This window comes from Peromyscus eremicus, chromosome 3, assembly GCF_949786415.1.
Source record: "Peromyscus eremicus chromosome 3, PerEre_H2_v1, whole genome shotgun sequence".
NCBI classification, from domain to species: domain Eukaryota; kingdom Metazoa; phylum Chordata; class Mammalia; order Rodentia; family Cricetidae; genus Peromyscus; species Peromyscus eremicus.
The window spans coordinates 145,430,976-145,458,969 of NC_081418.1; the positions used below are offsets into that span (position 1 = coordinate 145,430,976).

The window sequence follows — 27,994 nt, forward strand, 5'->3', positions numbered from 1 at the left end:
CTTCTCTCTCATCACTCTGTTCCTTGGTGCCCCTCGGGTTCTGGATTCAAGGTAGGAAAGATGTCCAGCTAGCAAAAGATTCAGCTTTTCCTTCCCACTGTGAATTCATTGACTTTCAGTTAACACACTGCAGGATGCTGATAACTGCATCATAGTTTTGTAGAAGGAGTAAATCCCCCAAAGATTCTCTGCTTGGTTCTCTGATGAGCCCTGAGGCCACTGCACACAGCTTTGTTTCTAACCCCATCCCACCATTATCAGTCAGAAGTGAGGTCTCCAGGGACTCTTCTGCATTGCTAGTTGTTTTAAAAAATCATTTGAGTAGGGCTTTGTATTGAAGGAGCACACAGACTAGCAAACACAGTTCACAATAACCCAGGCAACACACAGAAAGAGCTAGGGAGTGTAGAATTACAAAGCATTTGTCTAGGAGTGTTGGTGAGATGGACTTTGGGGGCTGAAAATGACAAGTTACAAAGTTGGTTCACAAACTATCACTAGGGTCTGATTTATGAATGTAATCTTCGCATTAATCTATCCATCCATCACTGGGAATTGCATGATTATATGTAACCTGAGAAGAAAATAAGAGGTGGCCATTTTTTTTTTTTTTGGAGGTGGGGAGGAGACAGCTCTCTAATCTGGAATCTTCATTTTCTCATTGCAAAGAAAAACAATATTACTCTTAAACATTTCCATGTCTTGTGAGTGAGGAAATCTACTAAAATGCTTTTAATGTCAGATTTTATAATGCTGCTCCATTCTTAAAGCTGTACCCCTGAGGGCAACGCATCTTGACGGTAGTGTCCACATAAAGAGCCAGAGCTGGAGGCTTTGTGGCTAAATTTTCTACGGGCCACATGATATCTGTTGGCTAAAGGTTTGGCCTTTCGCCAAGGAGTTAAAATTACTGAGTCCAATCTCCAAGGGCAGAATTCCCCCTGCTCTCTAACAAGGAGGCCTTCCTTTGCACCCCGGGGAATGTCTGATGCAATGTGCTTCAAATAGCTGGCCCATTTCCCAGCTCACAGATCTCCAGCCTGGTGCTTGGCACAGGGCACAGCATTAGGAACCATGCTCAGAACCAAATATGATATTCACCTTGGCCAAATGGGTTATGAAGCATCAAAACGTAACACAGAGAATTGCAGACACTCATCCCTGGTTTTCAGCAGTCTCATTTGGATGCCTGGGAGAGAAACTCCAGCCATAACATTTCTGACTGCTGGCCATGAAGAAGAGGAGGAGCTTTGTTTTTAGAGTCAGTGAGGGGCTTATCACAAGACAGTCTATCAATGTCTCTCTTATTCTCAGAGCTAAGTGTTACACTTACATTTTTAACCCAGTGACCCACGTCCATGAGGAAAAAATTCAATCAATAAAAGATTTTGTGACTACTTATGTAAAACAATTGTTTCATAAGTACAATGAAACAATTGCCAGATCTTTAAAAAAAAAAAAAAAAGATTTGCAATTTGGAATTTGTTGTTAGAAGGACCAAATAAGCACTTGCAAAATTCCTTTCAATGTTTTCTTCTGCCTGGGCCTCAGTCCTCACCTGGTACCTGGGCAGGTGTAGGATGCACGCAGCTTTGCACAGCTGCTTTGAATAAACCACAGAATTCTCTCTGACAGGATGGATACAACATTCACACCTGACCCTCAGGACAATGACAGTTTTTTCTCAAATGCTAAGTCCTTTATATCGTAGTTGATTAATTCCAAATAATGTTATAGAGGTAGACTGTCCACTTTCCACATGCTGAAATTGAGAAGCAACTGGATCAAGAGCCAATGTCAGCTAAATTACAGGACAGGCTGGATTATGAAGAGAAACACCTAAGAATCTGACCCAGCTCTGTCCAGCCTCAAAGCCACTTTCCCCACTACTGTTTCCTGGTCACACTTATCACCTATAAACTCTAATTGGACAGTTTCATCTCCAAGTTATAATTTAGGACAACCTTTCAATTTGAAAAAAAAATAGGCATTTATTGCAGTTTCATTCTTTGTTGCTGTGATAAAATCCCAGAACTAGAACCTTCCTGCTAGACTGTGATTCCTTAGAGGAAGAACCTGTTTGTCTGACTCAGGGATGTGTCCTCCACTCCAGTCCAGCATGTGGCATGATGGGTACTCATAAATAAGGCCTGAATCAATGTGTAAGGTTGTGACCTTGCCTCTGTCCAAACTCTGTGCATATTCCTGTGTGTTTCTCCAGGATCTTTGTCCTCCCAGTCCTCCCTGCTTGTCCCTTGGAGTCCCTATTGTATTTTGAGACAGGGTCGCATGTAGCCCAGGCTATCTAGAAGGAAGGGGCAGAGAAAAGGATGCATTTTAGCTGACTTCTCCAGAGAGACAGAGTCCACCATGGCAGCAAAAACATGGCTTGGCAGTTCGGAAGCAGAGAGATCACATCTCATCCCCACACAGGAAGCAGAAAAGAGAGAACAGGAAGTGGGAAAGGTCATCAAACCTCAAAACCCACCTCCAGTGATGTGCTTCCTTCAGCAAGGTTCCACCTCCTAAGGGTTCTATAACCTCCCCAAACAGTGCCACCAACTGAAGACCAAATGTTCACATACATGAGCCCATGGACGACAGTCCTCATTCAAACCAGCCCATCATTTGTTCACAGCCCATCTCATGCCAGGCACCATGGAAAGGACTGTCATTCAGAAGGCAGATGCTACAAGGTCTCGCTTTAAGGAGTTTACATTCTACCATGGAAAAACAGAGGAGAAAATAAGGGCCTCATGTGTTCCTGATGCCAGGAGAGAAACACACAGCATCTAGTGTGGGTCCCAGGGAAGAGGTGGGTTTGTTTACTTCCTGGAAAAGTCAGGAAAATAAAAAAAATTCACTCAGCACATTCAAGTCTTAAAGAGTGCAGAGCCATGGTCAACCACACCCATAATACATGTCACCTCTGTATTCAGCAAACATCCAACTAATACTCACTGCACATTATAGACACAGGGCCCAAGTGGGTGAACAGGCCCGCCCTACCCCTGGACCTTTTCTTTTAGCCTAAAGTGAATCCTTCTCTGCAGATCTCCCTAGATGGCTCTGGATCATGAGCCACTCTGTAGCATCTGATGCATTTACTATAAATACAGGTACAAAATGACCCCTCTGCAGCTCAGGTGGGGCCACGTGACTGGCTTCTGACCAATGTGATCACAACATGGACAAAGGATACCTGCTTGCCTAGGTGTCATCAATGAGATATTTCCAGCTGTATGGTCATTAAGATTCTAGTGTTGTCATGCCCAGCGCTCAACATGCCCTTCATTTGCATGACATCAGATACAGGCCCCACGTTGGGCATCAAATATTGGGATTAATCCATGGAGTCTGTTTAATGAACAAAGGAATTTATTTGGGGGTTAACTCACAAGACAGAATAAAGGAATTTCTCACAGGATCCTGAAAGGGTGAGGCACGGTCCAACGCGGTTCTCTGGCAAGCTCTGCCCTGGTCTGCATCCAAAACCATGAGGTAGTGAAGTGAAGAGAGAGCTGCAAACATGCACCCCAGGTCTTAAAGGTCCCCGGTGGCTACATCCCAGGGACACGTACCTCAAGGTCATAGGCAGGTGTAACAGCTACCTGCTACCTCACTGGGGGCAGTGAGTGCTTCACGGTATGGCTCAACCACCCACCCACTACAGGGATATTTTTCAGGACAATGATGTGTAACTGGTAAAATTCTTAAAAAGACAGGTGAAACAGCCATGCAAAGTTATCCCATGATGCAAACCAAGGCTAGAGGGAAAGACCACCAATAAAAAGTTTATCTTTAGCAGATAAACTTTATTATAGAAATACACCTTTCTCTTTAGAAGTCACTCCTCCAGATAAAATCTCTCTTAATTTTTGTACTGCTGTTATTGCTTTCCAAATCTTCTCACAAAGCCAAAACTCCCAGGAGACCTAGTAGAATATACATAATGCTGTCATTGGCTTTGGTTCAGACTTCTGGGTTACTATACTCCAGAGTTGTTACATATTAGTGGAAGCCCCAACGTAGAGGAAGCTGTGAGCTTTTAATATGTCAGGCAGTGTGCAGCAACCCAGTCCACTGTGTTGCACCTTCCCTGGTAAGGGAGTTCCAGCCCGGGATAGGAGCTCAAAGCCAGGGGACATAAAATCTTTCTTCGGTTCTAAGAACCCTCAGAAAGTCCTAAGTGCTGTTTAAAGTGGAAGTTGTACCCGTTGCCTCTGTCACAAGTAGGAAGCACAGAAGAGTGGTGGCTCAGCAGGAACAGCATCCGATGCTCTTCCTGAGGATCTCAGTTTGAATTTTAGCACCTGTATCAGGTACTAAAACAACAACCACACACCCACCTCTAACTCTAGCTCCAGGGGACCTGAAGCCCTCTTCTGGTCTCTGTTTGCAGTGCAGTCATGTGTACATACTCACATATAAACACAAAATTAAAACCAATTTTCCAAAGAGGACACAACGTTGGTGGATATGGAATTAGATGGGGATCTGTGAGGAATTTGGGGAGGAGTTGAAGGTGATTAAAATACAATGTATGAAATTCCCAAAAATATTCTAAATGAAAAAAAATTAAAAAGCACACCATCTTAAGAAACAAATATAAAAGTGGTCTTAGAAGGGCTTCTTGGGTGTCCCCAGTCACACTTTATCCTATTGCCTTTAACCAGAAATCTTGGGAAGCAACGTGCGTGTGGGGGGGGGGGGAGGGGGCAGCAGTGTAGCGCCACATAGTAACATAGTAATAGAGAATAGTTACTGTGGGTGGGAAGGCCCCAGTGTCCCTGCTGTGCAGTGTATGAGATGACATGGTAATAGGACTTCCCTCACCATGTCATAGGCAGCTCAGGGTGCTGTAACAAGGTAACTAATGAGTCACAGGATTCCGTTTCTCACAGACAGCTGGCTGACATTTGGAGTGAGAGTGCCATCACAATCAGTTCTAGTGAGCACCGTTTATTGGCTTCTTGCTTTATCTTTACATGGCATAGAAAGTGAGAGCTGCCTGGGGTCCTTTTATAGTCAATTATGGGGTCATTTATAGCAATAATCCTATTAATAAGGGCTCTCGCCAAGCAGTGGTGGCACATGCCTTTAATCCTAGCATTTGGGAGGCAGAGGCAGGTGGGTCTTTGTGAGTTTCAGGCCAGCCTGGTCTACAAAGTGAGTTTCAGGACAGCTAGGACTGTTACACAGAGAAACCCTGTCTGGAAAAAAACCAAAACAAACAAACAAACAAAAGCGGGGGAGGGGGACTCTCATGACATAGCTACTTCCCAAAGCCCCAAATCTTAATACTATAACACTGGGGCTGGTTTCACTGTATGAACTTGGGATATGACATGTTTAGCCCACCACACAGAGTTTAAAAACATCACGAGTCTAAAAACAGTTCCTGGATTAACTTAGGATAATCACATGATTTCAGTTTAAGCTAACCTCCCACAGTCTCCAAGAGCCATCCAGAACTTCTTTAATAGATAAAAATAAACAAACAAAAAATACCCAATACCTGAACTAGATAAGCTCTTCTTCTCCAGGGCAACATCCCTCATAGTCATTGGCCCTGGGATATAAATTACAGACATGTGGGGCCAAAGCATTGCCCAGGTTTGGCTTTGAACTTCAACTCTCTCCTAGCACACGCTGCCCAATATGTGTCCAGTGTGTTCAGTCCCAGCAACGCACGTGGGAAAGGTTTCACACAAAGCCATGCCGGGACCTGACTTACACTGCAGTTGTGCAGACAGCTTGTGTAGATTCACTGTGCCAATGTCACAGTTCTTTTTCAAAGCTTACCAGCCTAGCATGCGTGAAACCCTGGCCTTGATCCCCAACACCACAGAATCAGATGTGGTGACATACGTGTGTAACCCTAGCACTCAGGAAGCAGAAACAGGAGGATTAAAAGTTTAAGTTCATCCCATTTACACAGCAAGCTCAAGGCCAGTCAGAGCTCCTTGAGGCTCTGTCTCACAAAAATAAATAAACAAATCAAAACTAACTAGCTAACGAAGCTCACTGCTTCTAAGAAGAAGAAGCCAGTTTGGACAAGGCTACCCTGTAAACATGCCTGGGTCAAGTTAAGAGCAGAGGCTTGGGGTAAGCAGGCACCATTTGTGAATGTCACTTAATCCTTCTATGAGCCAGTTTCCTTGTTTGGTAACAGGAACACTAAAAGCTTCCTGTACAGCCTTGTGTAGAGGATTAAATGGAAAGCCCTTGGCATGGTGCCTGGTGGTTTGGGGGCGCAGAGCTGTGCAACTGAAAAGCTCAGTCTGTGGAGTCACAGAGCCCTTTTGGAAGTCACAGAAGTCACCTGCTGTCTCAGAGACTACATGTTCTCTCTCACACACAAATACAGTGTATCCTCTTTCAGGAGCAGTGGTGAAACGCAGAATCGGTTGTAGAGAGTAGCAGGCAAGAGCCTGACAGAACTGAGTATGTTCCACATGATGCTCCAAGTCTATGAGTCTGTCCCTCAGCACACTGACCATGAACCCTCCTACTTCTTCTGCCAGGACAGCTACAGGTGGAGGTGCCCCTCCGACTGTCTGCTGTACTCAGCTCCTCACAGGCACATTTACTGTGATCATACCCAACTATTAGGTCTGTTTCCCAGAGCAGTGGTAAGAGCCTCCCCTCCCCCTGCTAAACTTGTTGGACTTGGTGTAGGCAACCCCACAAGGCAAAGGTCCTGTCTGTACAATGCCTTCTATGTATATGGGAAAGTCAGTAGAACAAATGTTACAAGAAGTTGGAAGCAACCGGGCAATTGGAAAGAGCTGTCTCAGTTTGTGTTCCGTAAATCCACTGTTCCGTCATCCAAGCATAAAACAATAGTCATTCCACCATGCTTTATTCTTTTACGGCTGCAAGATTAATTAATGAGTTATCCAAACATCTGAATCCTGCCCCACGGTGGATTGGTTTTGCAGATGAGGCAGTGAACGTTCTCACATTGTTTCCCTAATGTAAACTCTACTCTCATGTATTGACTACAGGGTACTGGGTTATTAATGAGCCTCAACTTCTCACTTTGCACAGGCTGAGCTTTATGAGCCAGGAAACAGCCGCAACATTGCCTGAGCTTGAGGTCGGATAGCTCTGCTCACCTCACTCATGCAAGTTTGATAAGCCCTTCCACCACCCGCCTCCTAGGAGCAGAGCAGAACCCTTGTATTGCGTTTACTGGATAGACAACCTCACGGTGTCTCTCACAGCAAACGCTTATCTGTCCTGTCACGGAGAAGACTGAGCAGATCAGCTAATGTTGGTCCGGATCACTGCCATGTTACTTCTTGCACAAAGAAGCAATGTGGATCAAGTCTGAAAGGCAATTTTTCTCTCTAAACAAAATCATGGTTACCAGCCAACTGACATTCCCTGAAGATATAAAAGGATAGCTAAAACTCAAAACAGGGTTTCCTGGCCTCACTATTGACAGTTAATGTGATCATTAACTGTCCCTGTCATGAAGACACACCTCTAGGTGTGTCTTAGAGGGTGTTTATAGTAAGATGAGCACCGTGAATTTCGGTGATGTCATCTCATGAGCCAGAATCCTGGACTAAATAAAAAGAAAAAGGGAAAACGGAGGATGAGCTGAAGAGCAACGTTCATCTCTCGCTGTTTTCTCACTTGGGGACACAATGTGACCAGCTACCTGAAGCTCCTCTGCCATGCCTTCCCACCAGGAAGGATTACATCGCTCCAAACTGAGAGCCCAAACAAAGCCCATCCTTCCTTAAGTTGTGTGTTAGTTACTTCTCTGTTGCTTTGACACAACACGATGACCCAGGCAACTACAGAAGAGTTTACTTTGGGAAGTCCATAATGGCAGAGGAGGCAAAGAGGTCCATAATGGCAGAGGAGGCAAAGAGGTCCATAATGGCAGAGGAGGCAAAGAGGTCCATAATGGCAGAGGAGGCAAGGCAGCAAGCAGGTGGCTGGAACAGGAAACCCAAGGATCCTACCTTCAGCCACATTCACTGAAAACACGGACACAGACACACAGACGCACTCTCAGAGGGAGGGACGGAGGGAGGGAGGGAGGGGGGGGAAGAAAGGAAGTGGGATGAGGCCATGAACTCCCAAAGCCCAGCCCCTCATGACACACTTCCTCCAGCAAGGCCACACCTCCCCAAATGTGCGCCCAGCTGGGGAACAAAGGTGTGAGCCTGTGGCTGACATTCTCATTCAAACCACAAGTCGTTTTTGTCAGGTATTTTGTTACATCAATGATAAAAAAAAAAGTAGCTAATATTCCACCAAACAATGAGCACAATCTACCTGAAAATTCAGCTGTGGGGCCCTTGTGAGGAGAGAAACTAGCACTTGGAACTACCTGGGAAGCAAGGAGGAACCCCTGACATCAGCCTAGGGAAGGGCCCTCAGGGCCTGCTGGGAGGCCTGGCTCACTAGCTCATCTCCCAGTTGCAGTCTAAAGGCCTGGTACCTCAGTCTCTTCAGGAGGCATCTTGGCTCTTAAGAGTCTTTGACTCTGCTGCCCCTTGGACAGGTAGTGTATAGACTCCTAAAGCACAGCAATCTATCCAGAAAGTCCAGGCTCAAGGCCCAAATTCTCTCAGGGCCAGATGACAGCCAGACCATCTTCCAATTAGGCAATGTGTAGTTCTTAGTAATTCACTGATTGCATAGTTCTCAGTAATTGCTTACTTTATCAGGATTTTACCAGTTTCTTCATTTTCCAAATCATTCACAAATGCTGAGATAACCCCCAAACCTCAATTTTGCTATGAGAAGTTGTTCTTCCCCTGGCTAAGCATGGCCCACTCCCTGATGAAGATGTTCCATGACACAGAGCCTAGAGCTCTGGCTTGTCTCCTGCTCTCAACTCCCAGGAGACAGTGATGTGCAAATAGACTCTGAAAAAGAAGAGAAGGGGTGTGGGAATCGAGATAAAGGGAAGAGAAAGGTGGGGGACGGGGAAACATACTATTACTGAGTCTGAGGCCTGTGGAACGGGACCCTCCTCTAGACATCACCAATAGTGAGCACAGCTGAGGATCTCACGGTCTGCTTGCTTTACAACTGGAGGCTGAGGCTAGAGGCTCACAAGGTCAAGGTCTATCTGAACAACATGGGGAGTTCATGGCTAGCTTGGGCAGCTTGGCTGAGAACCTGTCTCAAAATGAAAACACAAAGGGGACACAAACTCATGAATAAAATCTTAAAAGAAAACAAACAGTATTACGACATCATTCATGAGGGACATTGACTTTTTGCCTGTAGTTTCTCTGTCTGGCTCTGGTGTGAGGAAAATGGTAGCCTCATAGAATGAACTAAGCAAGTTCCTTCTTTGGATTTTTGAAGAGTTTTAGGATTTGTGTCTGTTTTTCAAATATGCCGATGGAGCCATCATTTCTAGGTAATTTCTATAGGGAACTCTATAATCTATTCCGATTAGCTGAATGTGAACCCTGACTCTTGAACCAGTGCCTGATTCCATTGGACATCAGGCCACAACAGAGATAAGATTCCCGTAACAGAAATCTGCATACATTTCTCTTTCTTCGTTTTAGAATTATGAACCCACTGCAGTGTAATTGTTCTTTGCGTGGATTGCAACCCACGGCTGCTTTCTTCGCTCCCATCTCCCCAAATCTTCTCTAAAGACAGTTTAACTGTGTTTCACAAGGTTGGAAAAGTGGAAGGCATATTGAGTGAGCTCAGTAGAGACGGAAAAGATAAAATTTTAAGTTGGAGATTCAGAGATGAAGATTGTAATTCACACATGAAAAAATTAAAATGGGAGCAAATAAAAGCAGAATAGAAGCCACAGATGAGAAGGGTAACACACTGAGAGAGAGCAACAGAAACTCCCTGGAATGAAACCCAGGGAAAACGCCGTACTATAATGGAACAGAGCAGCAGCGAGCATGGGAAAACTTCAGAGGGCCCAGCACACACGAAGCTGCAAACACCAAAGGAAGGGAAACAGGAGACACAGGAAGAAAAGATAATCATTGTCCAAACTTCCCCAAATACCGTGATTATATTCCCACAATTCCAAGACTGTCAGTGAGTAACAAGACTACCACACGAGGTACACCAAAATTGGGAGCTGAAATCCAGTCAACAGCTCTTCAATGCTGCTCTAACAACTGATGCCAGTAACATGAGGTGACTCCAATTTCTACTTCTCCTGCATTTTCAGAACCAAAGTCCACACTCTCCTCTGTCCCACAAGATCCAGCATCAACAGGCCAGAAGCCCCTCTTCAATCTTTTCTCCTCTAAGACAGGTGTTCACCTTATAATGCTGTTCTTCGGAGGTTCAAATCCAAGTACCATGGGATGTGCTCTCTTTCTTTCTTTCTTTCTTTCTTTCTTTCTTTCTTTCTTTCTTTCTTTCTTTCTTTCTTTCTTTTCTTTCTTTCATTTTTATCTATTTTTTTTTGAGACAGGGTTTCTCCGTGTAGTTTTGGTGCCTGTCTTGGATCTTGCTCTGTAGCCCAGGCTGGCCTCAAACTCACAGAGATCCACCTGGCTCTGCCTCGGGAGTGCTGGGATTAAAGGTGTGCGCCACCACCACCTGGGTGGAATGTGCTTTCTATGCCTGAGTACAGATGAATACAGCTCTACCCTTTGAATCCTCCCCCGAGGTGTGGGGGTGTAGCTAGAGTTTTCCTGCCTGGCCCACAGTCAGGACAAATCTCTCTCACCTGCCAGTCCCCCAGCCACTCAGACCCGACCAAGTAAACACAGAGACTTATATTGCTTACAAACTGTATGGCCGTGGCAGGCTTCTTGCTAACTGTTCTTACAGCTTAAATTAATCCATTTCCTTTAATCTATACCTTGCCACATGGCTCGTGGCTTACCGGCATCTTCACAAGCTGTTTCTCATCGTGGCGGCTGGCAGTGTCTCTCTGACTCAGCCTTCCACTTCCCAGCTTTATTCTCCTCCTTATCCTGCCTACACTTTCTGCCTAGCCAATGGCCAATCAGTGTTTTATTTATTGACTAATTAGCAACACATTTGCCATACAGAACTTCACCCATTTGCCATACAGAACTTCCCACAGCACTTCCCCCCCCCCCTTTTTTTTTTCCAAAAGGAAGGTTTTAACCTTAACAAAGTAAAATTACATATAATTTGGGAATTTGGGCGTAGCTTCTCTTACTACTTCCTGCTGGAGGGGGGCGCTGTATCTTATGGGGAAACAAAGAAAATTTTAGGATTATGGAGTAGTCCGTGAGGCTGTATCGTCTGAGCCATTTGCCTTCAAACCATTCTGGATGTTGGATCATCTGGGCCATGGTTTCATCAGAGACCTTTCAGGGGGTATTGGCTGGTCAAACCTGATGTATCTTAATCTGGAACAAATCCATAGCCTCTGGCTTTCTGTGGGAACAAAAGCAGAAACTCTTTTCCAAAGTAACATATCCTTACATCTAAATTTTGAAGTCAAGATATCTTTAAAATATATATATTGGTTTAACTCAGCTTCCTTTACAATCAAATATCTCTCTGCAGTTAAGAATCCCAAAGACAACACAATCCAGATTCTCTGTGTAATATTCATCTTTATGTGGCTTATTTTTTATACTACCTTTACTGTCTCTTTAAAGACTTTATTTTTAAAAACTATGTATTTGTTTCTATAACTGTATATATCACCTTTTTTTTTCTCTTTCAAGCCTACGTACATTTTTACACACATTGTAAACTATTACACCTGAATCTGTCTTATTGTGAATCTATTGCTTTAAACTGCAGCAGCTGTGGCTGCTGGCTCTGCCCACCTCAGCTTCCCAACATGGTCATGGTATTCCACCAGCTCTGGGAGCTATCGTGGGTCTATGCTTTTATCCAAGCAGCATGTAGCCCAGAAACCACTTTTTTTGTTTTGTACTAGCAAAAACTATATCCACCACGCAGCTTCATGTGCCACTTGCAGAAGCCTCATTCCTGCCAAACTGCAGGTTGAGCACGCACACCAGAAACCCACAAGTAGCTCAAACCGGCAGCTGCCGCTCATTTGAGAGAGACAATTAGGAAGCTGTTTTTAGCTCCATTTTAGAATCTTTTCTCAGGTTTTAGGTGGAAACTCTTGCCACCACGTTGGACGCCAGTGGGGTCTGCCTATCACCCCCTCTGCAGAGTCTCAGGGCTCTCTCTTCCCCCCTCTTAATAATTCACTCCCCTGCATATTTTTAGATAACAGAGAAGGATAACTATACTGTGTTGGAAAAACTCATAAGCTTTCTATTATTTATAGGTAATTTCAAATACATATAGAAAAGGAAGCCAAGAGTCTACGTGTGCAGAAGCTGGAGCTAGACAGCTCTTCAGCCTACCCTTTTGTGATTTAGGGCTTTACTATGTGATAGTTTGACAGATTCTCTCCAAGAAATGAGAGGATTCAGAGATGGGGAGGGGATCATGAACTTGCCTTGGTTTACTTCCCATCCCATCCTCATCACTGGGTCTCCACTCTGCAAGTGGTACATGACTGCCAATGGCGGCAGCATCAGCAGCACCATCAGCAGCAGCAGCAGCAGCAGCAGCAGCAGCACCATCACCATCATCATCAGCAGCAGCAGCAGCAGCACCATCATCATCATCATCAGCAGCAGCAGCACCATCAGCACCATCATCATCATCAGCAGCAGCAGCAGCACCATCATCATCATCATCAGCAGCAGCAGCACCATCACCATCAGCAGCAGCAGCAGCACCATCAGCAGCAGCAGCAGCAGCCGCACCATCATCATCATCATCAGCAGCAGCAGCAGCAGCAGCAGCACCAGCACCATCATCAGCATCATCATCAGCAGGTACACACCTTCACTTCCCTTTTCCTGACCTCATGGCAGCAGCCTCCTGAGAAGCCAACCACCAGCTGAGCGGCATGCTCTCTTGAGATCTACTCTCAAGGATACTGTGAACCTTTCCATTGACTCATGGTTTCTGAAACCAGATATCACTGGGACTATGCTGCTTGCTCTGTGGGCTCTTCCTTCAAATTTTTCAGTGACCAAACTCCTTAGACATCTGAACACAAGCTCTGACAGGACTCTGCCTTCTAAATGTCCCCACTCTTCAGTGTCCTCTATTCCTGAGCCATGGACTCCTGTGATCATGACTTCTCTCCTACATTCCCTTTGTATCATAACATACAGACATGAACCACAGCAATTCTTTTGCTGTTGGATCTGCTACTTTCCAAACAAGTTATTCTAACATTTTGATTTTTATTTTGCTTTCCAGAGATTTTTTTTCCCCAATGAAGTCAGGGTTTATGGAACATAAGAGATCTAAACTAATTCTCCTTTGTCATCTCACATCTGCTCGGGATAATGGAGAGACAGAGATGGGCGATGCAGGCTGCTAATCCCTTCGACACCTTTGCCCCTAAGAAGTTGCTCAATGTTACTGCAGATTTCAGGACACAAATTCGCTTGGAGCAATGATCAAAAATGAATACAGTGTGTATGAGTTTTCATTCTTGTTAGCAACTATGACTTGATTATAGAAGGCATAGATGATAATATGAGGGAGGCCATTTTCTATGCAGACACACACTGAAGATTTCTTTCTGTTTATGGGGACCTCTGCTCCCATTCTGTTAATCCAAATGACCAGTCAACAAAGCAAACATCTTCGTGTTGATGAGATAGAAGCTATTTATTAATATACAGCAAATACTGTTTATTGCAGACTCTTTCCAGCTGACTCAAGTGAAAAAGGCACTATGAAAAATTAATGAGTCTAGATAATCTCTCTAAATGGATTTATGTTAAAATATACAACATTCTTACATAACATCTTCTTTATATATGTGAAATAATATTACATTTAATGACAAAATTGTGTTTCCAAAAATAACATTTGTTGAAGGTTAGCTATTTTTCTTCTCTCTATCTAGATTCTTTCATGGGGGTTAAAGTACATGTAAATTAAGTGTCCCTTGTTACATAGATAAAACACATAAAATGGCCCAATATCCTTTTACTACTTATGTCAATATTTATAACTGAGCCCTTCATTAAGCAAAATACTGTAATAAACACCAAGGTGGGCTACTTGGTTTGACTGACTGCGTGTAAGTGACCCCACTGGTGCTTCCTCATATGTAATTACACAGTACACAAAATAAGCAGAATATAAACTAAATCACAGCATAATCTAGGCAAGGTTTTGCGACTGACAGAGCTTCGAGGAACAAAACGTCTTGAGAATGTACTAGAGTCTCCTATTTGCATGGTCAAGGTCTGGCTACATTGTACAATTCATTCAAATGTGATTTTTTAAAAACTGTTGGCATTAAGAACTTTAAATAAACCTAAATACACTGTCATTAGGTATGTCAGAGGAGAGATCTAAAGTGAGCAGAGGGTAGTGTCGCCGAGCCTCCTCCCTGGATGACAGGCGTCTCAGTCACAGAGAGCTGAGTCGGCAGACTTAGTCATCAATGGCCATAGCTTTTCCTTGTTGCAATGAATACATTTTCCATTGTGAAAATAACCCGACACAGATCACCAAAGGAGGCTGAGATAATTAATGGAGCAAAGGGAAGTGCGCCTTAGGAAAGTGGAAAAAAATGTTTCCCAAGGTCAAATCAGTCTAATATTTTTCTTTTTAATTACCTTTAAAATTCTTTTAATTACACATGTTATTTGTTTATTTACGAATGGTGGTCAGAAGACTACTTGGAAAAGCTAGCTCTCTCCTTCTACCATGTAGGTCCAGGGACTTGAACTCAGGTCATTGGGCTTGGCAGCAAGTACCTTGACTTGCTGAACAAGATCACCTGCCCACTCCTCAGTTTTTAGTCAAGACAATGGTCAAAGAAGCAGGGAGGCCTCTGCTCACTCAGGCGTCCACTGTTTCCCTTTATGGCGATAATTTACATACACCAGGACAATGGATGTGACATTCCCTTCAAGGCTTCTTAAACAAAGCTTGTCCAACAATGCCAAGAATCACGGAGCTCAACAGATCAGTGGCTGCTTCCTTCATCAAAAGACTCCACCCCCGAGTCGCTGGCGGCAGCGCTGATCTTCTCCTGACGTCGACGCATGATTTCCTGTAACTCAGAGCTTCCATTACTGTCCTGAAAAAGAAACATGGAGCAGACAGCGTAGTTACCGCCTTGTGTGCCGTGAGTGTACCCACCAAACCAAAGCGCTCAGGGGCACAGTCCACTGCGGGTCAAATCAAAGAGCTCAGGGGCAAAGTCTACTGTGGGCCCCCAACTATTTCTTCAAGAAAGCAGGAGCCTCCTCTACCTGTCAGTGAAGTTTCTAGACTTGAGCAGCACATCACATGAATAACTAACTCTCTTAAGGCAAGTCACTCACTATCACTGACCGTGCCTCTCAATTTAACATAAAAACAGACCAATAATGCATACAGAATGTTTTAGACTTGCCAATAGAAAGAGGTTCCATGTACAAGGAGTCAGTTACGAAAGAATACTTTGTACGCATGTATGTGTTTATATATGTGTGACATGTGTGTTCAGGTACATATGTATAAGTGCACACATGCATGTGGAGGTCAGAGGTTAATGTTACTGTCTTCTCAGTCTTTTACATTATTATTTTCTTTCTCTTTCCTTTGAGACAGGATTTTACTATACGGCCCAGGCTGCCCTGAAACTCATAGAGGCCCTTCTGCCTCTGCCTCTGCCTCTGTCTCTGGGAATAAAGGGGTACCCCACCACACCTGGAATTAAAGGGGTTCCCTCACCCCTGAGATTAAAGGGGTGCCCCACCACACCTGGCTCCACCTTAGTTTGAGATGGAATCTCAGACTCCACCTGAGGCTCACTGGTTGGCTGGCCTGGTCAGCCCGAGGAATCCTCCTGTCTCTGCCTCCCTGGTGCTCATGCAGCCACATCTACCTTTGACTTGGGTACTCAGGATCTGAACTAGGGTCTGTATGATTACAACAAGCACTTGATCAACTGTACCATCTTTTCACACCTTCCAAAGAACTGTCAGTCAAGCAAGGCACTCATTTCCATTTAGAGATTTTAAAGGGTGTCTTCAGAACACACTGTTTCCCTTCAGACAACTCTGCCCCTCTGATTCTGCCAGCTTTCCTCACCTCCCAGCTCTCCCTACAATGCCCAGGTACCGTCTCCTTATTCCCTCTGATGACTGAAGGCTTGGGTAACAAGTGGGGGTGTGGTATGGTGAGAAACTATGTGAAGAACTGGATCTGAGAGAACGGTGAGGAGGAAGGTGGCCACAGAGCACAAGGAAACCCGGTATCAGTTTTGCCTCAGTCAACTCCCAGAGGGCTCGGGAGCAGGAAGCAGGCTGGGAGGGTAAAGACAGGGACAGGGCGTCCCGGAAGGAAGGGATCTGGAAACTTTGGGATACAGGATTTTCTAACATAACCTTGAGAAGTAATTTATACATTCTTAACAAGATTGGAGAGCATAATGATAATAAAACTGCTTTGGGGAAGACATAATTCTTATTCATACTCTACATATGAAAAGCAATCATCAAATTCGAATATAAAACCTTCCAGATCAATGTTGTAGGAGAGAGTTCTCACGGTAATGGAATTTCGCTTGATGGAGAATGGTTATAGGATTATACACATGAAGCTATTTTATTCTGAGTTATTTAACTGTTCAATTTACATAATATACCTGGTAGGGAAAATTAGCTATCAGCTTCATGTTGAATCCTATGTCCTTTTATTTGAGGCCAACTATAATTTTCACAGAACGATTAACTCTTACAGAGCCAACTTTGAAGAGGATAGCTTGAACACCTCCAGCTGAACAGATGCTCATTTACTCTGTAGCTGCTATGCAGACAGCTAAGACTGAACACTTCACGTAGCTGGCTATTTTCCTTTCTTTTAGATTTATTTTATTTATGTGCATGTGTGCGTGTGTGTATTATATATGCATGTGGAATGTTCACACTCAGGTTTGCCTGTGTTCATTCAGAGACCAGAAGAAGTGGCAGATCCCTTAGAACTGGAGTCAGAAGTATTTGTGGGATGTCTGCCTGGTTAAGTAGGTGCTGGGATTTGAACTCTGGTTGTCATGATTGCACAATCCTGGCTGCTATGCTGTCTCCCCACCCCACAGCTACACATTTTTAATGGCCTTCCTTAGAATTCCTGATGATTCTGTAGATGAATGACTAGGCTTAGGAAATGCACCCAGGACTTTGGTTTGTTGGAGAAAGGATCTCAGGAGGTTGGACAGTCCTCGAACTCACTTTACAGCTGTGGCTGGCCTTGAAGTAAGCTATTTGCCTTCCCCTATAAGGGCTGGCTTATAGATGTGCCACCACCATGCCCAGCCACAGCTTGGGATTTATGTATTTTTATTTTTACTTACATTTCTACGTGTGTGGGCATATGCACATAGGTGGCCCTCGAGGCAAGCATATAGTGTCTAACTCCTGAAGCTGGTGTTACAAATGGTTATGTGTGACCTTTTGTGGGTGCTGGGAACAAAACTCAGGTTCTCCATAAAAGCAGGGCATGTTCTTAACGGCTTGGCCACCTCTCCAGCACCCCACAACTAGGGTTTTATTTATTTATTATACTGACATTTCCAAAATAAATAAAAATAAAAAAAATAGTCCTAGCCTCTCAGACAGTTACTCAACTCAGGTATGAATTTATTTTCTATTAGCAAAACTGAAGTTTTTATAGGAGCTTATGCAATAAAAAGAGAACACTGTGCTTTTGTTAAAATGCTCAGCAATGAATCTCTAGTTGGACTGAAAGACAATCTTTGTGAAAACAGTTGCTGACAATATCTAGTGGCAGAGAAGGACAAACAGCCACATTTAATTCGTCTCTTCAGTGAGGGGAAATTGACCAACATGGACACGAACACTGGTTCCACAGCTGCTGGGCCAGTCCTCACTCTCCTAACAGACACCAGCTCTGTCCACAGTCTCACCTCCAAAGCAGCTTTCTGAACAGTGATTTGGCTGAAGACTCTGGCACCTTCAGGGCAGACGGACCTCAGTTCATCTTTATTGAGAGAAAAGAGTTGTGCTCCGTTTAGCACCCCAAGGCTATTGACAGTCCTGAAATACAGAGCAGGAGGAAAGAAATTACCAGACTGTTGTGAACGTCAGCAAGAGAGAAGCTGCTGCTGCTTCTCTCTCCTTCTTCAAGCTTTTTTTTGGTTGTGAGCCTTGCTTTAACAACTGGACCATCTCTCCAGTTCATCCATCCCCCCGCCCTTCTCTCTCATATCTATCATTTATCTATCCATTTTTTTTTAGTGTTCACTTGATTTCACTTCTGAGACAGGGTCTCATGTAGCCCAGGCTGGTTTAGAACTCCCTATGTAGCTCAGGCTGACCTTGAACTGCAGATCCTCCATCCCTACCTCCCAAGTGCTGGGATGACAGGCATAGGCCATTATTGTGTAGTCCATATCCTTAAACAGCACTATAGTGCTGAGACAAAGGAATACCAAGAGATGTTCATGGCCATGACCCAGAGGTTCCTTGCGCATAGAATGGTTAGTGACGGAGCATCTAAAAGGATGCAGTAGGGTTTCGAATCATCGACTCCCTCAGGTTTCTGTTTCCTGTCCCTAAGAGCGACAGATAGCTTTCCTATAACATGGCAACTGACTAACAACTGCACTTTGTTGTCAATTATGCCAAGTGAGTGAGTTTCTAAATTAAGAGTCCTCAGCCATGTACCGTTCAAACATTTTATGGTACCAAATATACATGAAACATCTACAGACTTTTAGATTAGAGGTACATAAAGCAGTAAAGATACCTCTGATTTATAGCCTTTAGATACTCTATCTTGCAGCAAGAAGTCTTATGTTACACATCCTACATGGTATGGTCCTGCTAAGACCATCGTCTTATTCCACATAACTGATGAGAAAGAATTAAATGCCAGCAGTCCTCACAGCTGGTAACAACTGTTCAAGAAACTAGTGAAGGATACAAACTACTGTCTAGAAGACAGACTAGGATTAGTCATTTCTGTTTTCCCCAATTCTGCCTTTTCGTCTTTGCTTTTAAACAGTTAGCCACTATTTCCTGAATACGGGACAAAGAATGCCACCTGGGCTCTGACAACTTTTAAGAGTCATGGGTGGCACAGAAGCGACCCAGCTGAGAAGAAGGCGTGTGATCCAGGGCACTCACACAGGGTTGAATCCTTTTGACTGCAGCCACGTCTTCACTTCCTCTGGTGTGGAGTCGTAAGTGATATTGACCACTGGAACGTTCTGCCGTGGCACGTGGAACTTCCTCTGTGCGGCGCTGCGCCCGATGGTGAGCCTCTGGAAGAGTTCATCCTGGACCTCTTCCATCTGAGACTTCCTTCCTGAACACCGAAAGGGAGCACACGTGTTCAAAGATCTCGACCATGATGTCCCCTCTAGAACCTCATCCCTGATCATCCCCAGACCCTTGAGGGATTTGCAATCCAGGGTTCCTGCCATGCCCCCTCACTTATACCTGACCTGGTACAGCTGCATGATGAATTACTGAAGTGACTCTCTGGCCCTTCTCTTTGCTCAGTAGTCTCCACAGGCTGTGCCTGTGCCTGCTCAGCTGCGTGAGAGACGGCAATTGAACACCTCATGTTCGATTAATGATCAGGATCCCCACTAGGCTGTCCATGCCCCTGATGATCATTCTACACTGCTTTAAACCAGTGAGATCTCATGCGGGGACCTGTCTAGACACACTTCTGGTGGTCAAAGATGGGCGTGGTCAAGGGAGAAGGCTGCTGCAGTAATGCAGCAGGTAGATACTTGCAACACAAGAAGCATCATACAGTGCCACGAAAACCTCCCGTAACAGATTGAGTCCGTATATAATCATCTCTCCTCAGGCAACTATTTAACATCCATGGTGTATTCTGCAGACCTCCAACCTATTTTGGTCCTCACTCTAATGATCTCACTTCCTAACTTAGAATAAAATAAAGTACATAAAGAGAGCCTCCAAAATTGCACAGTGAGTTCCACAGCAGCCTGGTCTGCACAGTGGGACCCTGACTCAAAAGTAAGTAAATAACAATCTCCATAGGTTTCTCCAGTGGTTCTTCTCGTCAGTATTTGCTCTCATAGGCTGGCTTCCTCCCTATCATACTGGTGAGCCACGCCCCTCCTCAGCCTGCACTCCTAAGGCCAGCCCCTCTCTGTGCCCTAGACCCCGGGTTCAAGACCTATTCTAACCCTTTGATGTAATTTCTCTCCTACTTATCCTGTGTTTTATCCTTTTTCTCCCTCTTTCCTGATTCATTTCCTCCACATACAGATACCCTCCTCTTTTAGTCATTTCTCTCTCTTTTAAATCATGTTTCACTCCCAGCTGCTCCCCACTTCTCTGCTCCCTTGGAAGCGGAAGTCCACGAGAATGGGCTTCACCCAATCCTGCTCTTCTCTTATTTTTTAGGGTCACTGCTTCTGTCTCTCTCTTTCTCCACTGCCCTCGAACTCCAGGAGCCAATTCCTTCCCAGCTGCCACCTCCTTTCAGCCAGCACCCAGTGGTTCTGCCTCGGTGCACTTCCTTCCAGGGGCCTTGGAGCCTCTCAGCTCTCCGGTTTCCTCGGTCTCTCTGCCCTCTCTTTCTCAGTATTCTTCTCATCTGTTGACCTCAGTGCTGGAGAAGCACTGCAGAGAACCGACCTGGGGCTGTTTCTTGGCTTGCTCTTCCCTCACCAACCATCATTGTGCCTCATCTGGACCGTGTGAAATCTGGTCATACAGAATTAGTTCCCCGGTCCTGGATGACCCAGAAGTCTAAATCCACTGTTTGTTTGTTAAATACATTCATCTGGTGTTCATATTCACACATGCCCAAAACGCACTTCGAAGGTAACACGTCCAAACCCACACTCTTGATCTCCTCCGTGTTCCGAGTTCATCAGGGTCATTGGCTTTCTTTACACTTCGTCACTCTTTAATGGGAACTTCACCTTTCCCTCTGTCTCAGAGCCGCCCTGTGCCTCCCTTTGACCTAGATTACAGAGAGTCTACTAACAAGTCCCTTTCACTCCCCACTTCCAAATGTGTCCCAGATCCTGCCACTTCATTCCGTCATTTGTCTCCAGCTTGGTCTGAGGCAGGAGCCTGTCAACAGGGCTCTGTTTCCACTGTCTGCACAACCCTTCTCTCTTCACCCTCTGCTCACAACCCTTCTCTCTTCACCCTCTGCTAACAGACCAATCCAAGGGGTCCTTTCGTATACTGCAGCTCCAGGCTCCAAACCACTGCTAGTGACGATGCTGCCTGACACCTACCCCTCAGAAGCAAGGATCTCTCTCTCCTCCAGATCCCTCCCCTAGCTGAAGTGCTGGTGTTTCCTCTAAAGTTATTGGCCATTCCAGCCTTTTGTCTGGAAACACCACCACCACCATCACCCCACCCACGTGGCTCCTTTATTGGCTCCTTCAGATTCTCCAGCCCTATTTAAAATTGTAATTTCTTCCCCCAGAGCATTTCTAATCCATAACGCTATGTCAGCCCCCAACTGTAGACCACTTTCTTGTGTCCATCAAGACAGTTATTTGTTCACCCGCCCTTCCATCAGAATGTGAGCCTGAGGACAAACATGGTTCTACCCGGCTTTGTTCGCTCCTGTACCCAATCAGGAACAGTGAGCCAATAAATATGAATGAAAGGGGGTTGTCTTCTGACCTTCTCTCTGAGACCTTGACCACCATCGTGTTACAACTATCATGTTGTACCCAGGTCAGGAAATGAAGACAAAGAGAAATGATCTAAGTGACCTTGTCAATGAGGGGTAGAAATTAGCTAGAACCAGATGGTCTGACTTCCAGCCCAGGTCTGGTCTATATTCAGACCCCTGAAACTACTTTTGATGAACTTCTCCACCAACTTTCACTCCTAGCATGTGCTTATGAATGAGCATGGCATTATGAGAAAAATGGCAAAGAAATGAATATAAAGGGAGGAGATAATATCTCAATGTATCAAAAATGCATGTGTGCCTTTAGGTACACTGTTATCTGTTATTGTTTTGAAGATCAGAACTGATATTACAATCCCATTAACTAATTAACTTGGCAAGTGGCAATGACTGGACAGCTGAGGGAGCTTTTGATGTCATTCTTAGAAAGTCTTTGGTGTCTCTGGAAAGCCAACTGTGAAATAATTAGTGTTAATAGAGTCTAATTTGTACTAGGGCCTCAAGTATGCAAGAAATGTTATTTTTGATTAGTTTATTCTTTGACAGTTTCCTACATCTATACAACATATTCTGCTCACATTCAACCCTCCATCCTTGCTTATCCTAATCGTCACTACCCCCCACTCCTGCGGCCATTTTACCTCAGGTCTTCTGATTTTGTTTTGCTTTGCGACCCACTGGGTTTACCTAGCATCACTCACGTGGGCTTGAGGGGAAGTCAGAGGAGCATTGGTAACTCAGCAATGGTTACGGCTGTAAAGACAATGACTGCATCCCCCTCAGCAGCCATCAGCTGCCACAGCCTCTCGGAGAGAGGGCCCCTTCCTCATCTAGGGGAAGATGAAGAAATTTAAAGAAAAAGAGAGAGAAAGAAAAATGCAGGAAGAAAGAAGGGAAGGGATACTGTTGATGGGTGTAAGTAAAACAGTGGCTGCGCTTCAGGAGCTGACTGTTTTAAATCACTGAATGTCTGTCTGCACGCAGGAAGTAAGTCTGCCTCAAAGTGAAAATACCACTACACTGAAGAACCCACCTTCTCACCCACTGAAGAGGACCACAAGTCCACGGTAGCCTTCCTCGGTAGCATTACAAAGAAACCTCTTCCTAGAATGCTCCTGGGTTTTGGTTTCCACTTTCAATGTTCTTTCCTAACAACAAAGCGGACGAACATCACACCCTTTCCCACCGTGACGGCGCTGATTACAAAACGTTGAGCTCAAGTCACAGGAAGAAACGCAAAGCAAACTAATGAGTCGGCATCTTCAAAAGAGGCAAGAAGTGATGCTTTCTGGATCTTTGACGAACCAATCTGAATAGCTTACATGATGCCTGGTTCCAACAACCTCCAAGCAGCTCTTCTAAAGAGTGCATACGCCACTTCAGCAAAGTGGCTTCTTTCCTTGGCCACTGGTTGTAAGTGTATGTGTGTGTGTGTGTGTGTGTGTGTGTGTGTGTGTGTGTGTGTGTTGCATGTGAACTTGGTTGTGATATTTGAGAGTGTACCTGTGTATGCTCATGCAGGGCATGGATCAGATGTCTTCTTCAATAACTCTCCAAATTATATTTTCAGACAGAGTGTCTCACTGAACGCTTGCTGTCAAGGCTGGATGGCCAGTGGGCTGAGGATCTGCCATCTGTGCCCTGACTGAAGCTGATGGTCATGCCTGGTTATTCACATTGGTCCTGGAGATCTGAACTCAGAACCTCACATTGCATGGTAAACACTCTACCCAAATACATCTCCCTGTCCTTTTCTGAATTTTAAAACAAACATTTGACGTTGTGGCCTTGTTTATATTTGCATAAGTTCCCACTTTCTAGGCCTTTTCATTTTATTTTTATCAGAAGTTTGGGAAACGAACAGAGAATGTAGTAGCAAGGAGCTTATCTTGAGAAAAACATGGACCTCAAAACACACACACTTAGTTATGCCATCTGCTAAATGACCATGAGACAGCCCTGACCTTTGTTAAAAAAAAAAAAAAAACTGTTCCAAAAATATGCTATTGGGAAATATTCATTTTATATAAAAAATTATTTAATGCCAAACTACACTGGAGATATTTTAAAAAGGAATTTTACAAGAGCAATTATGAGGGTAAATTATGTTAAGGACACGAGCTCATGCGCTAATTTGGTGAGAGTGTTTCTATTTTACAGACCACGTGACCTTTCCATGTATGAAAAGTAGACTCGAAAGTGATGAGTCTCAATTATCAGGAGAGTTCGCTCTTGTACAGGAATTCAAACTATGCCTCTTCCCCACTAGGATCATGGGTTTCTTCAAGTGGGACAAAGAACAAGCCATTCCAGGACATGTGTTGTTCCAGAAGGGGACTGGATGCCTCTGAACTCTGACCCCGGGCCTGGAACAGACTGCCACCGTGTCAGGGATCACTGCGCTGACGTGTCAGACAGAGATGTGTGCAAACTTGTGGGAAGAAAGGAGAAAAGAACAGTTGTTTCTCAGAGGGAATGTTCCCCAGGGAAAAGAAATATATTCATAGAACTTTCCCATCCGAAAACTATTCCTCTGGTATCTTTGAAAAAGCTCACACATATTTTAAAAATTTAGTCATATACTCAGAGTTAATTTCACATTCATAAACAGTTATTTCTGACACAGAATTAGTTGCTTTTCAAAATTTTCATTTTCTTTTTATTATATTTTCCATTTATTTACTGGTGTGTGAGTGTGTGTGTGTGTGTGTGTGTGTGTGTGTAGGTGTGAGATCAGAGGACAACACAAGGGAGTTGATTCTCTCTCTTTGCCATGTACGTCCCGGGGATTGAATTCAGGTCATGGCCTTTTCCTATCTAATGAAGAAACACGACTAAATGTTCTAATGAAGTCAAACATGACTAAAAAGGTGATTTGAATCCCTCATACTTCAGGAGAAAAAAATCATGCATGTAATAGGCTTGTGGTTATTCCATCTTGCCACTATTGCCATAGTAGTTAAAGAACAACACATTTGGGTCTCCATCGTATTCTTTTTCACTTGTTGAGAATGATAATGAGTGGGCACACACAGCTATGACTCACTGGGGAACGGCACTGAAAATTAGGAATGTAGGTGGGACCTGAGCCTCAGGCCCCGAAGTCAGCCAGGAGATTAACAGGTGAATACAAGTAACTGGGTATCAGAGACGAGGCTCTGCAGGAAGAATAAGCTGCAGATCATTCCTTTTCTGACAACATGAACAGTACTGAGGGGAATGGAAACAGATGGATCATTTATAGTAAAAATAATTTATAAAGAGAAAAGTACAGAGCCTTGGGAGGGGCCATGAGACAAAATGCTAGGTATGTTTTCCACCCGGCATGTCCACTTACCCTTTATAGACTTTTATCAAGTCTCAGATATAGGAAATGTCATCTTGGTTTTGGCTTTCCAAGTTTTCTATAATGAGCTACCATCAAGCAAGTTGACTTTCAAAGCTTTAAAAACATTATTAGACATGAAGCAGATATGCACAATATATAAGGTAGAGCAAAAACTCTCAGAATTTACCTTTAGTGTTTAAAGTATCTACACAGTTCTGCCTCAGCAATGAAATAGATAATCCAAAGTTATAATGCCTTTAATTTTGTTTATTTTACTGTGGTTCTCATAAAAACCGGTCTCATAAAAATCTACTTTAATTTGTGAAAACATGAAGTTCAAGCTGCATGAAATCTGTGTTGGAAGCAAACGTGAGGTTGATGCTGGCAGGTGATCCTGCAAAGCTGATGTGGTTCTGGATGTATCCGAGGATGGCAAACACCAGGGAGAGGCCCAGGAGAACTCGGGGAGATGAGGAGATGACAATGTCAGCAGCAGACACTGACTATCTGCTTGCACTGGTTAAAATTGAGCAGTTTTCAGGCTTTGCACTGCTGACATCTCCAACTGCCTGCACAATGCGGGAATTGCCAAACACCCTGACTTCTGGTTAGATATCAGTAGCTTGTGACAACCAAAAAAACCCCAAAAAACAAAAAAACAAAAACAAACAAACAAACAAACAAAAACCTCAGGGAGAGGGAGATTGAGCAACACTACACACACCTCCACTCCACACTTGCAAGTACTTTGCACTAAATTCTTTGCATGTATCATCTCAAATCTTCACACTTGTCCTTGGAAACATAGCTTTGGTTTCCTCCACTTTCCAGACACTAAAATACATAGAGTCTTGAAATATGCAGGTAGCAAGTGACATTTATGAGTCAATCCCAGTATGTCTGGTTTGAGCAAGTCTGCATTGAACAGTTACATCACAGGAGTACGTGCACAAACACACACCTTAGAGAGCTGAGAAAATGACCTGCTTCTCAGAGATACTCAGAGATCAAGAAATCGGGAGGAAATATCCATGAAGTATAAGTGGCTATTATTTACATCTAACGATATTTAATATGATCTGTGAAACTGGGCTTGGCCCCTAGGAAACTTACGGTCCACTGGGAGTTGTTTGTATCTCTGGCTGTCTCGCACAATGCTGCCCCCACTGTCGCTGGAGCTGCTGTTCTGACGGGTGACATTTGCTGGAACTTTGGGCACAGGAACGGGTGCTGGTACAGAAGGTGGAAGGGGGACCGGAACGGGTGCTGGTGTTGGAGGGGGTGATGGGGCAGAAGGAGCATCAGCTGATCTTGGACCATATTCCATCCTTTGTTTCTACAAAAAAGACAATAATTAACTTGAAATATGTATGTGTGAATATATATATATTCATTGAATATATGAATATATATGAATGAGGGTGTGTATGTGTGTGTGTGTGTGTGTGTGTGTGTGTGTGTGAACTTGGACTGGAAAATGCGGTACAAATTGACAGGACATCATTGGATATTTACTTGTAAAGTTATCTGTGGCACTCCTTATGAATGTAGGCACATGTAGGTACACTTTTAATCCAGTATGATATCACAGTTATTAAAACCATCTCTGAGATACTCTACATAGTTGTTCAAAGTCAGCATGTGAGTTAAAGAATGACAAGCTCAAACCAAGAGCAAATATACCATAATAATATAGGACGAGAAAACTAAGTTTGGGCTTGAATTTACAGAAGACTAGGGTGGATTAAAAACACTCTGATGATTTTACAACTTAAATGAAGAATAACTTCAACGGAGTTGAAAGTCAACAACATTCAGCACCACTTACTCCTGGCTTTAAATGTAGGCTACAGTCAAAGGACTTCTGCTGTTTACAGAGTTTTTAAAGGAGTACTGGTCGACTTAGCGAATACAGGGGCTATGCTTTTAGAATAGGGAAGGTTAGACTGCTGTTACTAACTCTTTCATGGTGCAACCCTTTCCGCCACTATCTTCTTGCTAATTTACTCACATTAGAAATTTTCCTTGTTAAAAACGGGAAGACATAGGGTAGATGGTTTTAAGGATAAAGGTACAAACAGTCCTTCGGGGTGGGGACATAGATCCATGGTAAAGCATTTGCCCAACATGCAGAAGGTGCTGGTTCCGCCCTTGGACCCACAAAAAAAAAAGAAGAAGGGGAAAGGGAGTAGGAGGGATGGGGGAGGGGGAAGGCATGTGGGTGGGGATTTATAGTTTAAAAGGAAGATGTGGTAAACTATACAATTGGGCTATGATCAAATAATATTTGTGTATATTTCTTATTAAACACAATATCCAAAGCTTTAAATATAGATAAAATAATCTAACAGATAACTACATGTAGAAGACTCCGAGTTCTTGAAAGGCGCATCTTTGCAGAATCAAAGATGCAAAGCTATGATTGAAGTGAAGTTTAAATACTGAACCATCATTATTCCAATTAAAATTTAAGGTTAGTGGATACCATCCACGAGAAAATCTTTTGGAAGTCTGGGTCTTGTGTTAAGACAGTATTTACTTTTCACTTCTAAATTGGCCCAAATATAAGGCAACCTTGATTTTTAAGCGAGTCCTTCCAGATTTCCACAGAGATCAAAACCATAAAATACACACACCACACATTACTTTAAATTGTCACTCACAAAACAACACACTGACCACCAAGGTGCCTTCACAGGAAGAGAACTTAATACCTGTGGACAGCTTCATGGGAAGGGACCCTTGGCCTTTGCTGCTGTTTCTTGAGGGCTCTGACTCACTCACCAGCAGATGGTAAGGATGGGAGGGGTAACATGCAGGGAAGGGCACAGCTGAAGGAGGGCTAGAGAGTGCTGTTAGATACTGAAAGGAGCAAAGCGGTGAGCCAGAGGCAGGAGGAAGAGCCAGAGATGAACAAGCAATGGCCACAAAATTCGCATGAGAGGAACAGATTTCTGTCCTCCCAGTACCTGGTCCTAGAGACACTTCTAATATATTCAGCAA

At 44.0% G+C, this 27,994-nt stretch overlaps 1 protein-coding gene across 1 annotated transcript in view; it reads right to left on the bottom strand.

The window, feature by feature from the left end:
• Nucleotides 1-13,637: 13,637 nt before the first annotated feature.
• Eps8 (epidermal growth factor receptor pathway substrate 8) overlaps nucleotides 13,638-27,994 on the bottom strand; it is a 77,363-nt gene continuing 63,006 nt past the window's right edge. The window contains exons 17-20 of the mRNA XM_059258726.1: nucleotides 26,105-26,327; nucleotides 19,146-19,326; nucleotides 17,924-18,053; nucleotides 13,638-15,091 (exon numbers count right to left, since the gene is read on the bottom strand). Coding sequence (XP_059114709.1) covers nucleotides 14,978-15,091; nucleotides 17,924-18,053; nucleotides 19,146-19,326; nucleotides 26,105-26,327 — 648 coding nt within the window. The 3' untranslated portion in view covers nucleotides 13,638-14,977. The remainder of the gene's footprint in view (nucleotides 15,092-17,923; nucleotides 18,054-19,145; nucleotides 19,327-26,104; nucleotides 26,328-27,994) is intronic.